Source organism: Ctenocephalides felis, unplaced genomic scaffold, assembly GCF_003426905.1.
Source record: "Ctenocephalides felis isolate EL2017-DRISC unplaced genomic scaffold, ASM342690v1 CF-g0.4_SCAFFOLD_02280, whole genome shotgun sequence".
Lineage (NCBI taxonomy): Eukaryota > Metazoa > Arthropoda > Insecta > Siphonaptera > Pulicidae > Ctenocephalides > Ctenocephalides felis.
The window spans coordinates 8,552-23,123 of record NW_020538434.1 but is presented as its reverse complement, the minus strand read 5'-3'; the positions used below and the strand labels follow the sequence as shown (position 1 = coordinate 23,123).

The 14,572-nt window shown below is 31.5% G+C and overlaps 1 protein-coding gene across 1 annotated transcript; it reads right to left on the bottom strand.

Moving 5' to 3' along the window:
- Positions 1 to 8,459: 8,459 nt before the first annotated feature.
- LOC113380638 (protein ZBED8-like) lies at positions 8,460 to 9,173 on the bottom strand. Its single transcript, XM_026619804.1, has one exon. It carries the CDS (start codon positions 9,171 to 9,173, stop codon positions 8,460 to 8,462), a length of 714 nt encoding a protein of 237 aa, XP_026475589.1.
- Between the last annotated feature and the right edge of the window lie 5,399 nt (positions 9,174 to 14,572).

The following is a 14,572-nucleotide window of genomic DNA, read 5'->3' as shown; positions in this document are numbered from 1 at the left end:
ATATTTATTTTTTATTAGCCCGCTTATTGGCACAACATTTATTAACATAATGTACATATGACTTTTTTACTAGCTTGAATTTTAATCGACGGCACCAATCTGGTAAAAATAATACTTACATTAATACTATTCACATATTATTATTATCTTTATAAACATTTACAAATATCAGTTCATTTCATTAAAAAACATTTTCGATTCATGTGCATAAATTATATTTCAGTTATGTAGCTGTTAATGTTTTTCAAATTCTCAGTAATTACTTAATATTAATATCAATTATATCAATATAAGCATATTTAAAAATTTACCAATTAACCCTCCAAATAATTTTTGATCGATTGGAGGCCGCTTACTCCTCATTTCAGTGGCTGAGAAGATTTTTTAACTGCTCTCCATAAACGAGAAACAGCACCTTTCTTACTACGTTCATCCAGCCACTTTCAGTTCCGTTCGCTTTGGACATTTGCTCAATATATATAATTTTATTTTTTGGAAGAAAGAATCCATATCCTGGAGATATTTCTTCCTATAGAATTAAACATATTTAGTCCTAGCATTGAAAATAACTTACAAAAGCAAGCATTTTATTCATTAATTTGCCATGTTTTCTCCAGGAGTGTAGAAGCATGCTGGAATCTATATAAAATAGGTAGAAAAAAGATTGTTGATTGGAGCATAAATTATATTCTTAATTACATTATCTTTATTTACAGTGTGAACTAAAAGTCAATTTGCTTTTGAATGGGTTTGAATGGAGTTTGTGTACCTTTAAATAAGCAAAAAAGTAAAAAGACTTACAGTGCACTCTGCATAAATATTACATGGTTTATATAGAGAAGTTTAAAACTACCTTGAAATTATAATTCGATTCTATAATTGCACTTGATTGTATATTGTCATGAATGCTCTTTTTATTTATTATAAATTCCGTTTTATTTATTACTTTAAATCTACTAATGAAAAGGCGTTTGTTCGTTCCTTAATTAACTAACCTATATTTAAATATAATATACCCCTTAATCTAAAACATTTCTTATTCTAAACATGCAACTTATTCTAGACTTAGCTTTAACCACGGCGCAACCAGTGTCCATCACATGTCCATACATCGGGCCCGATTCACATCAATCACTTAACAATCACATTTTCTAATTACACTAACAATAAGTCTACTTTCGGTTGGGGACAGCTCCCGAAACGCTGTCTCCCCATGACGTCTTCTAGACTACATTAAAACATTTTATTAGCACCTTCGTGCGCCGGACCGCACGTTTGCCGGCTCAGAAGCCATGCAGGCAACTCACACCCTCGACCACGACTACATCAAGACTGTTCCTAGACTCGTAATGCCGCGGACCTTCGGACACCCTCAGAGATGGTTCTCATACGCATATAGTGGGAGGGGTAGTAATGTGTTATTTTACATCCGTGTGTGGGTCCTCACCCACACATTCGTAACACTACCCCACCTCCTCTGAAGATCGCCCTCGATCTTTCAAAACTCCATCCCTGGTGCTGCACCAGCTTTCTCTGCTCCGGAACCTAGGTGGCGCATCTCAATACCAGTCTGCTCTCCGGATAAAACTCCGCTGGCGCATTTCCACTTGTCCGATCTGAGGCCTGCTCTCCTCCCGTAGGCTCAGACTTTTCCTCAATCCGGCATATCATCTGCATAGGCGTCGACCCCCCAGCGCCCTGATCCACAATTTGGGTCGCGATGTTCCAATAATGTAGTCGTACACGCGTTCCATTTTTTCTTGCACTGTCGAAATTTCTTACTTCACAACCGTTTTCCACAGAAAGTAAGATCACATTAACAGTTTTAACGTTTTTGTCCAAAAGTGTTATAACCAACAAAAAAAAAGAAAAAAAAACATCACTTAGTCCACTTTACTTGTCCACTGTCTTTTAAAACTTTGATCTAAACTTATTGCTTTTATTATTACCTACCTAAATTACATTCTAATACAATAACAGAACTAAACAACATAATATAAAAAAACAAATAACATAAAACACTCGGAAACTGGCTACAAAAATATCTAAACTTACCACTATTATTTATATAAAACAAAAAAAAATAACACTATATCCTAATATTCTTATATTAACGGCTTTTTAATCTATTCTAACAATGACATAACTACAACAAATATACATTCACATAAATATTTGACTTGTGTAAAACATAAACGCATTTGTTTCTTAATCAACCTAAACCTAGTTACTTACTTATAATCAACAATGTTTACTTAACAATGTAAAAACAGAAAACACACAAAAAATAAAAGTATTGCAAGAGTAAGACTAAGAGCGATAATAAGAACAATAAAAGTCAAATTGAACATAAGTAATTAAAATACCTTACATATTATTTTAAAATTCGAGAACTGCGGACTGTTTTGAATTCGGCGGTCGCATCTCTATTTAACGTACAACGCAAACATAAACAATAATAATTTTACTTTTATCTTAGTCTAACTATTCCTATCATTATTAAACCGTGTACAGCAAGTGCGCTTCTCAATATAAAAACAAGAAGAGAGTCGTCGGAATGCTTGTTTCCCTGATGTTCCTAGGCTCCAAACGGTGCTAGATGCCCATAGCACCTTGCCTATCCAATAAAAGACCTGAAGCAGCATCGCGCCCGCTTATAATTTCAGAAGGAAATTACCATCAGCAATAAAAACCAAACAATACACAACGTCGCGCGACGCTTACTGATGGCGGAAGTTTTTGAGCGGGTATCGGGAGTTTTTGAGCGGTATCTTCTCAAAAACTTCACATTAGCGGCAGTACAATGTGGTAAAAAGTGCCGGCTCTAGCGTGAAATCCACAAAATTTCACTAAAATACATATATCATAACACAAACAACCAATGCTTCCAAATGGATAGCGTGATAGCAATCAGCTTGTATGTGTTGTATCACGCTTCAAAGGTCTCACTCTGAGCACCAGAACCCTCGCTGGGGGTGCTCCCACAGCCCAAATCCATATCCCCATGCTGTGAGATGAAAATCAAATCCAAATCAATAACCATATCACAACAACAAAACACCAGCCCGGGCGATCTTTCCCCAAAACCGTAACCCCAAAACCCAAATTTTCCCAAGAATCGCGAAACCCAATTCTATCCTCAATTTACTTTTTCTAAACACCCCGAGTATAACTCATATACATTTTTCTAAGCAAACTCCTTTTATGGCAGTATTATCTAAATTATTAAACGGATTATTAAACGGATAAATATTAGCGGATAAATTTTCTAATGATCAAACCGCATTTATCTATCTCTAACAAAAATGTATTCTTATGATAACTTGTCTGATCGCGCATGCATTGCAAGAACAAATTGATAAATGTTACTTTTTCAATGATGAATTTACTTGCGAGAAGAAAAGCAGGTGTAACAAATAGAAAGGATAATAAAGAAACAACGACAAAATAAAATCATACGCATTTTTATTTAATATCTGTAAACCGACTCAACCAAATATTTTAAATTTTAACAAATTATCAAATTATTCAAAAGTACTTAATCTATGAGCTATTCTGTAACTTGCCCTTTTTTACTTTATTTTGTAATCCATCTCGCTCATACAATTTGCTACCTATGCACTTACTAACTTTTTTTTTGATCTAAACTATTCTTAACTCTTTGATCTAAAACTATTCTTAACTCTATTCTATCTTATTACTATTCTTAACTCTATTCTATCTGGGCGTGCATTAATTGTAAAAAGGCAAAAAAAAGAACAAACAGTCTATAAACAATTTATCTTTTATATAATAAATCTCGTAAAAAGAACAAACAACCTGTGTAAAAACAATTCTGCCAAAAAGTATCATACAGTCATTATAAGACATTTGCAAACCGAATCGAGCATTGAATTAAAAAAAATAATAATAACAATTATTAATTAATCTAACTATTTGACCTATGTGTTGTACGGTAATTCGCCATTTTTATTTTTTCTTACCGCTTTACTTTCACTTTTGCAACCTATCTCTTTCATAAATCCTAGCGACTTGTGCATTATTCGATTCCGCTTATTAGGCTTTTTGCATTTCTTATACCTCCCGCGGTATTTCTACTTCCGCTAATAGCGGCGTATTTGCGACAGGCGTGCCCGAAAATTCTGAGAGTCGGTTCTGGCACCCTGCGTGTAATTAAATAATTCAGGACAGAATCTTTGATAGTGTCCATTTCATTACAATTATGGCAGACAATTCGACCCGTCATCGTCCTACCGTTTCGAAATTGTCCCCCGTTCGGTCTATCGCGACTTGTTCTGAAATGCGTAGGGTCTACGAATCTGTGCGAGCTTTGGTTGACTTGTAACGATGTAATCGTATCCGGTAAAGGTTCTATGGTATGGCGCAAAGCGCCTAATTCTTGCTCGCCCTTAACTAAATCATACACGCACTTATATGTATCGGCCCGCAATAGCGATGATGTGAATAGCTGTAACGACTCGTGTGAAAACTGCGCGGCTTGTATAATTAAAGGTGCGCCACACCTAACGAACGAACATGTCGAACAAGAAAATACAAGGAAGAACGAATAGGAACACGAAAGAGCGCGAATAATTCCAAACTCCTCAAAGCAGAGAGGGCTTGAATCTTTTTGTTCGAGGATGTACCGTGAAACGTCAGATTCATTATTTAAAGTGGCGGAAAAAAGCAAAATTATTTAAAGTCATCAAATTTACAAAATTTGTCAATAACAGCAATATCTTATAATAAACACAACATAAACTAATGCAGGACTGCACATTTTAACATCAAAAAAGAAAAATGTTTGTCTACATTCGTGGTAGCGTCCACACTGCACATACGAGTTCAAACATGAACGAACAATTCCCTTTGATGTACCGACAAATTGCGGAACATTGCTCGCCATGTTTGTTTATGTTCGTTCGTGATCGTTGTGGCGTCCACACTATGCTGTTGCCGTTCGTTCTGGTACGTTCATTTATGTTCGTTCGTTAGGAGTGGACGCACCTTAACGATCGCGGACGTAATAACCCTCTAGTTATATACCTTATTATGCTCATTTCGCTCATGTTATGATCTACTCTATCGCACAAATCAGTCATTTCCAGGATATAGCTTTGCAAATCTTCCCCGTCCTGCCTAACCCGTGATTCTAATAACAATTGCGTCCTTTTCCATACCCCGGAAATGCTAGTTCGAGATCTAATTTACATGACTCCCAATCGCGTAATGCATTTTTTCTCAATTGCTTCACATACCACGTGCGCGGCGCGCCCTCAAGGTGTTGTAATAAAAAGTCAACTCTATCCCTATCTGACCATTTATTTATTTTCGCCGCGTGTTCGTATTCTATTAAAAATTCTGAGACTGCTCCCTTACCCTCAAACTTTCCGCAATGAAAGACCGGGTATCTAGCAACCCCGACGTGACTCAAAGCATTATTCGCGCCCGCGGAAATTTCGATTCCCGTGTCGCTCGTTCCTACATCGGCTCGCGGTTGGTTCCCGTCGCTGTTCGAATCTTCGTCGCTATTGCGTGCAGCTTGACGAGTTACAATACGATTGTTCATGTTGCTGGTAGATGGCATGCTTCTTATAAACTAACTAACTCTATTTGCTTTCTTACACTTTATACCTTGAAAATAAAATAAACCGAGAGCAACCCCCAAAATCAAAAAAATACTAAGTCGCCGTCCACACTAACAATCATATTATTCAAGAAGTGCTTATCATCTAAAATTCAATATTTTCTGTTAAAATATATTTAATACATTTTATGAAATAATCATTGAGATATACAGACCGCTAATAGCCAAAACCTTCGCTTTGCTACTGCCTGCCTTAACTTTATTGCCTTTTTCTACTTTAATTTTATAATTGCATTCACATATCTATCTGTAGAGCAAATACCCCTCAAAGAAAATATATCCGTACAACGGGGATTTGATTCCAACCACAACACCAACGCAAACATTTTTGTTCTAGGCATTTTTATACAAATTGAAATAGCACAATTTAAACCAAAACGAAACACAACAAGTAAACCGCGCAAATTATCAAATCACTCTACCGACGCCGACGCCATTTTGCTATTCTCGGGATTTTAGTGTGTCACAAAAACCAGATGTTGATAACAGGTTGACTGCCGACCGTAGTGTTGTGCCATTAGTGTGGAAATTTATAAATATACATATGATTCAGAATATGAGTAACACTTGGTTATATTTATAACGAAGTTTATTCACAGAAAAATATAGAATTGAATTTAGAAAATAACTTTTGTATACGAAGTGTAAGTTACGGTGGTTCAAAGTAGAGAGAGTTTTGCCGGTTTCTCCTTTCCAAACCCGGCGTCCTGGGTTGCCAGAGCAATCATGTTTGTTCTTCCGAAGCCTCGCGTACTGGGTTACCTGAGCAATGATATTTGTCCTTTCGAACTTCACGGCCATAGATAAACAAGTATAATAGATCGCTATGTCTGGCGGTTTGACGTTACCTCGATTGAAATACAAATTTTTAAAAATAGATGGCAGCACATGTATAATATTTAAATTACCCCTGGTTTTACTTCTTAATTTGTACGTATCGTATACAGCCCCAAAAACCTGAATAATTTTTAATATTGGAAATAAGAACAAATCATACGAAATACAAAATATATATTTTCAAAGATATTACATATGTTTAAAGAACAATTAAAATTATGTTTATATTAACAATTATAATTACAGTTATGGAATGTTTGAAAATATAATAATTATTATACATAATTATAAAATACAAAATTATCACAATTATGCTTAAATAATATTTCAAAAACTAAATATCTAAGTGAAGAAAATCACAGAAGTATTTAACTAAACTAAGCACAAATAACTGACTAATATTAATTACTTAATGACTAATATTAATATATTAAAATCTTAAAAACTAAGAAGAAACTACAAGCACAGGAGCACGCAATGAAATTACAAATTTAGAAGGAATGACAAATAATACAAAAATTTAAAGGGTTAAGAAAAAAACAAATAATTTGTTAAAAAGTACAAATACTTCACAAACAAAAAATCCTAAAAACATAAAATATATATATTGATATCAAATTGAGAGAAATTCAAATTCCTAGGATTAAAACTCATTTACTAGACATTGTTCTTTATTAATTCTGCATGTAATAGTTATTTCGCTATCTAATGAATTAATAGTAAAGTTGCATTCAACAAAACCTTTGAATAGTTTTTGTACGAGTGTTTTATAACATTACATTTAGCCATGTTCCATCATGAAAACATTATCATTGAAATTGCCATAAAAGATCAACAAAGTGTTTACAATGAACAGTTGCAACAGTTGCAATATTTTTGATTCCCAAGGTCGGTAACAAATATATCTTGAATTTAATAAACATTATATTGGGATGTTACACAAGTTTTATTTGAAGAATATTATAACACTAATCTTCAATCGAAATACATTAAAATATTATGTATGGTATAGACCAGAGGTGGGGAACCTTTTCGTCATTGGAGGCCACACTTAAATTAGGCAGCAATAAAAGAGGCCGCATAAGCTTATTGACCTAAAAAGTGACTTTTGTGAAACTATTATAGTTTTTTTTATAGTTTTAACAATATATTGCATTATATAGAAAAAGTAAATAAAATACTTCAAAATTTTAAATATAATATAATATGTAATAATAATAATATAAAATGATATAACAATATTACAAAAAACAATAATTTTTTTTTTAAACACTAAGTTAGTGACTTATTTGGCTTTGTTTTTGCTTGATAGTAATTTTATATTTGGATCAATCTTTGAAACACACAGCTTTAGTTGATCCTCTAAATGTGTATCTGTGATTTGCGTTCGCAAATTCGTTTTTATTTTTGACAAGAGGGAAAATGTTGCCTCACAACAATAGGTACTTCCGAAGCAGGAAAGTAACCGGCGAGCGTGTTCTCGAAGGCGTGGATATTCAACAGCATTTTTCCAAATTTCTATGGGATCCTTTTTGGAGTTAAAAGAGATTTGATGATACTATCTTCCCCTAAATCAATTAACTCCATTTGCATTTCTGGAGGCGCATCGGATATCTCTATTAAATGTGGTTCAAATGCAAGTTTCATAGCAGGAGTGTGCTCGTCAAAATCAGAAAATCTCTGAGTATACTCTTCTATTAAACAATCCAAGACACCTACGTATTCATCGAATTCTTTATTTTCACAGTTTTGCTCATTTAACACTTTAGTTAGCTCCGGGAAAAATTGTTCTGATATTTCCGATCGACAAAGCAATGCTTTGAAAAATAATAATTTTTTTCTAAACGCTTGGATCTTTTGCCACATTTCATAAATATATCTTGTTTCACCTTGCAGGCAAATATTTAAATTATTTTGCTTTGTCATCATATCAGCCAAAAATGCAAGGTTTCTCAGAAATACTTCATCTGATAGATCACATAGCTTTCCTTGTTCTTGAAAAAAGTTTAATATTTGTCGTCGTAAAGACAAAACTTTTATCAAAACATGACCTAGGAACACTATACGTTTCCTCATCTAACAAGAGCATTTGACGAAATTCACGATGACGCATTGCGTTTACGCAAATATAATTGACAATTGCAATGGTTTTATCCAGAGTGTCTTGCAAAATAGTTGATTTCGCGCAAAGATTTTGCTGGTGCAAAATGCAGTGGAATGATATCAATTTTTTTAAGTTTAAGTTTTCTTTTTTCAATAATGCAATGAATCCTTCTTTTTTGCCTCTCATGGAAGGTGCTACATCGGTGCAGACACTGACTAAATTACTGACATTCAATTGTAATTTATCACATACTTCTTTAAAATTTTCAAAAATATCGGCTCCGCGAGTTCTTCCAGTTAGTGTACCCAACGCAAGTAGTTCTTCGTAACATTGAAAATCTTTAGTTACGGCACGAATAAAATATAATACTTGCGCTGAATCTGTTTTATCAGTGCTTTCATCTAACGCAATTGAAAAATAAACACCTTCATTTCGTATAATTGTATGAAGCTGCTCTGTTATATTTTGCGCTAATTCGTGCTGTCGATCTGTTATAGTTCTTCTCGAAAGAGGTAATTGTTTATATTTGTCGACATTTCTTGGATCTAACATACTCACTGCTTCAACAATACATTCTTTAATCATTTCAATGTCACTAAATGGTTTGCCCCGTTTTCCAATATATGTGCTATTTTATAGGAAACAGCAACTGCAGCGGAATTTTGATTGACAAAGGCACTAAAAGATGCCTGCTGATGATGCTTCTCATTTTTCAACTTTCGAAGTGCAGTTTTTCGCGATTCACCTTCTAAAGCGAAATATTTATGCTCTTTATGAGTCAAATAATGTTTATTTGCATTCGCTTTTTTTAAAGTATTTAACACTGTATTGCACAACAAACACACCATTTTATCTTTCTCAGGACTAAAAAAAAATCTAACTCCCATTCTACATTAATGTTCTATTTTCATCACATAACTTTCTTCTCTTACAATTTGACATGATGGATAAATAAAAAAACGAATATCAAATAATTTTTTTAACAAAGTCTAGAAATTCAATAAAGCCGTGTAACTGTTACAAGATTGCACTGTTAACTACAGTTTGCTGAAGATTGCAACTGGGTAGCTTTACAAAATGCAAGCCAAATGTTGATGCGACCAATAAATATCGATGTAAACATATTGTCTCCGAACATGTGATTTGGGCCTATTTAACATGTGGCTGCCTCCCTCATGCGTCTTATGGTTCCCATCCACTAAGCAACCAGGCAACTGAGCAATTTATGACAAAATGACCAATAAATATTGAGATGTAAAATTTCTGAGTGTCGAAGGAAATCGAACGAAATTTCATTAATTTTTCTTGAAGATTGTAAAAAATGTTGGTATGTTTCGAACGTATGTAATGAGATAAAATCGACTTTGTTTCGATAAAATCGAATTTTAGTTTGTTTTAATTTCATTTACATTCATTTTTTATATAAAAATGATATTAAAGTCTTTTGATTTTCATATTCTTATTGTTACATAATTATTTGAAATAAAAAATTATAAATTTTTCTTATACCATTGAATTCACTGAGGTTTTTATTTTCCAAACTAAGGTGTTAACGGTTAATTCAGGGAAATTTGGGCTTCGGAAAAACCAGATTAAATTCATTTGTGAACTCTTGGTATGAATATTCCTGCTTGCTCTCATTCATGACAATAGTTATCATAACAAAAAAAGAATTAATGCATTAAACGCAACGTTACCTCTTTCCAAAAGAATTATACCTAGACACTATTGACAGACACTTAAGAATATAATTTAAAAAATAATATTAATAAATGATGTACCTACTCCATTTAGAGAATAATAATGTTTACCAATGAAAATTAAGCGTATTATTTTATAATGTATAAACTTTGATAATGTATATATATATAATGTACGTGGAAGAAATATTTTAATTAAAATATGCATTTATTATGCATAAAATGTATTGTTCATTTATATTTTGCATTTGAGTTGTTCTTATTTCAAATACCTTACTCTATATTTATATTTCAAGATTTAAATATAAATAATTTCTATATATTATGTGCAAATAAATACGGACACATATTTTGCCTACAGCTATTTTAAAATATTTTTTTATTTTATGAAAAAGGTATAGTTTTGTGTCATTTTATAACTATGGTCTCATAAAATTGCCAATATATCTTGGTAACATCTGGTTGCAACCGATCTCCGGCAAAACTGCGAGGAGTATAAATTTTTATCATTTTACTACAGATGCTAACGATTCTTTTGCACTGTTAATTTTTTTATAATACTTCTTGAATCATATAATAGGCGATGTCTTGCAAAATCGAAAATATTGCTTATATTAAATAATTAATATAATATATTATATCTCTATTTTGTATATGCCTAAAAGTCTGTGTTTCAGGCTAGTAATCTGATGTCACGTTACATGAGATTTTTGTACAATAGTTGTTTGAAAGTAACTCTGATATTTTGTACTAGACGGCAAGGGGCCGCACAAGATCCTCCCGGAGGCCGCATGCGGCCTCGAGCCGCAGTTCCCCACCTATGGTATAGACTCTCTTTATAAGTGTTTCATTTGCTAATGTAATAGATAATCTTATTAAATATAACAAGGATTTACGTTGATGAACATTTAAACCAATACTAGTTTACTTTATAAGTGTTTGCATTTGCTAATGTAATAGATAATCTTATTAAATATAACAATGAACTTACGTTGATGAACATTTAACCATACTAGCTGAATAACTGTTTTGCAACTCAACAATATGAGATTCAATCCAATCATATAACAACCGAAGATAATGGTATTTCATCAAACATCAAAAACACAGTATCTGCTACTAATACTTTTTAAAAGAAATAGCTGAACCTAATGTTTTAAATAGACACTCATAAATACCGCTATACACTTGTATCTCTAAATGCAACTTTCTCAATGTTTGAGGACATGGCAAAATAATATTTGTCTCCAAAAATAGTAGACCTTTGGAGACTTTTTGTACGACTTATCCTTAAATTATTGCATTGTTTATGAATCCTCCTTGTCATTACATATTGCATTCCTTGGTTGTCAAAAGTACTCCTGCGCTTTGTTCGTGCATTTTGCAGCAATTTGCAGGTACCCCCAAGACACCTATTCAATATACAAAACATGTTGACATATCTTGATATATATAATTATTGCTGCAATTATTATTAAAAATACCTTTGCGGAAACTTGTATTGGAATAGCAAATATTTTAACCCGCACTTGACACTTTTTTGGGCACTATAAAAACACTTTGCCATATTAAATTTCACAAATTTCACTTAACAAAATTAATTAATTAGAAACAACACGAGTTCAAAAAGTTAGGTTATTCGTACAGCCATACAGACAGCGATCAAATACTTGACAGCCACTTTATGACCACGAACAATTTGTAGTTGAAATTGGAGTGCACATGAGCCATCTGTTTTTAAAAATTGAAACTACTCAGGACCAAAACAGTGCAACGCGCATTTGTTCGAAGATAACTCCCCATGTTCACGGCGGTGTATATAAGTGACAGATGGCACAACATTATCCCTTAACTAGGGTTCAGTACTATAATCATAAATCAAATCACAAATTATCAAAATTCACATTTGCAACCCAGAAAAATAGAAATAGAAATAAAAATATAACTCAGTGTCAAAATATAAAAACTTAAATTAGAAAAATTACATCTAGATAATTGAACTTAATCTAAACGTTATTTCATTAACAATGGTAAAAAATATAAATATTAACACAATTAATTATTACATGAGTTTTAATCCTATTAATATGAACCTTTAGTGATTTAGATCCACACAACAAAGTATAATTAACAGGCGATGAGAGAAATTATTTTTGTTTATAAACAACTGAAATTTCTTTATATAATATAAAATGGGAACCAATATAATATTTATTAAATTCAGTGTGAGTTAAGAGGGTAATCATAGGTTTCATGGATATTGGACACAAAGTTATATAAACATAGAATATTAACTTTATAGGAAAAGTGAAATTATTATTTCAATTAATTTCTTTAAAAGAATTTATGTTGTTATATTTATACTAAAATAGAATAATAAAAATTTGAAGAATTTCGTATATTGAAATAATAATTTTAATTGCCCTGCCGTGGATAATCTCTTCGATAAAAATTCAGTCGATAACTGAAACTCGATAAAATAAAAATTGTTATGATCAATTTATCAAATTCCGAAAATAACAATTGGGCTTTAAAATTTAATAAAATATCATATTGATAATGAAAATTAATTTTATGATGTGGAAGTTATGGGATATAAGGTTCATCGAAGGGTTCTCGATACAAACTTTTAAGGAATTGGTTCTCGAAACAAAAGTTTGAAAAAATGGAAGGATTTAAATAAACGAATAGAATTTCTAAAAAATCAAAGAGAATTAAATATAGCTTTAAAAATTTAAAATTAAAATTTTGATGAATAATTATCTAGAAATTTTTATCAAATTCCGAAAATAACAATTGGGCTTTAAAATTTAATAAATATCATATTGATAATGAAAATTTAATTTATGATGTGAATTTATTTATGGATATATAGGTTCATCGAAGGTTCTCGATACAAACTTTTAAGGAATTGGTTCTCGAAACAAAAGTTTGAAAAAATGGAAGGATTTAAATAAACGAATAGAATTCTAAAAAAATCAAAGAGAATTAAATATAGCTTTAAAAATTTTAAAATTAAAATTTTGATGAATAATTATCTAGAAATTTATTGATGGACAAAATGGGATGTTGATGAACTTCAATTTAGTAGAGAATTTCTAAAGAAACTCCTATTTGTATGAAACAACTCTTCCAATTGTGAGTATATATTGAGCAAAAGTTTATAGATGAAGAAAATGTTAGTTTTAAATTAGCCAATAGTAATAATCTTTTCAATACACTACAGTTAACTAATTTGAAATATTCAATAGGCAACACATTATGAAACGCGAAAGATGTAATAGTATTCTCTTTGTATTTGAATAATATTTCTAACTGGAAAACTACAAACACACAAAAAATACAAAACAACAATACCAATAGTACATGTTTTCGTTTTAATGGTAATAAGTAAAACAAGGTATTTTATTCTTATAATTTTAGTTTTATTTTTTTCTATTTACTGCTTTATTTAACGTCGCACAAGATTTATTTTTGCTTAAACAATATACTGCACATTCTGTAACAGTTATTAGTAACGAAACTACTTGTCTGATGTTTTGTGATTCGATATACATTTTAATGTTTGTTTTAGATTCAAATTTAATCGTACTATGGTTTTTATGTAATTATTTGTATCATGTAAACTCTATTCGAATATTTTATTATTTTTATCTTAAGGATTTACAATACCACTTTCACATACACGCGCATCACTTTTCTTTCAATTTTATGTGCTTTCGCTTTTGCCTCAGATATTTTATAAGATATTTCATATTTTTTGTAGACAAATTACATATATCAAGTTATGCTTATTGAACCAAAAAGCTTCGGAGTTTCAATGAAAACGTGTTATTTTCAAATTTTTATTGAACATTTTGAGCACACAGTTTGTCGCCTTCCTTAGCAAATGCTCTACATTTTTTTTAAAGCTTAATTGTTAATTCAAAAGTATATCTGATCATGGGTTGGAACTGGATCTTCTCGTTTATTATTGAATTAAACAAATCCCACACAGCACATACATTGAAAAAAGTTCGATTATATATATATCTATATATTTATATATCTATATATATATATATATATATATATATATATATATAGGTAATATAGACTAAATTGTTAGATTCTAGGTCAAAGTTCAGCATATGGGTTGAAAATGGATCGTATTTTTTTTTTTCAATTAAATAAATAATCTGAAATTATGTATATTCAATGAATTAAAAATTCAATTAATGTTAAATTATATTTATATTCCAGAAAGATAAAAATAACTAAGCATTTTGCGGTAATATTTTATAT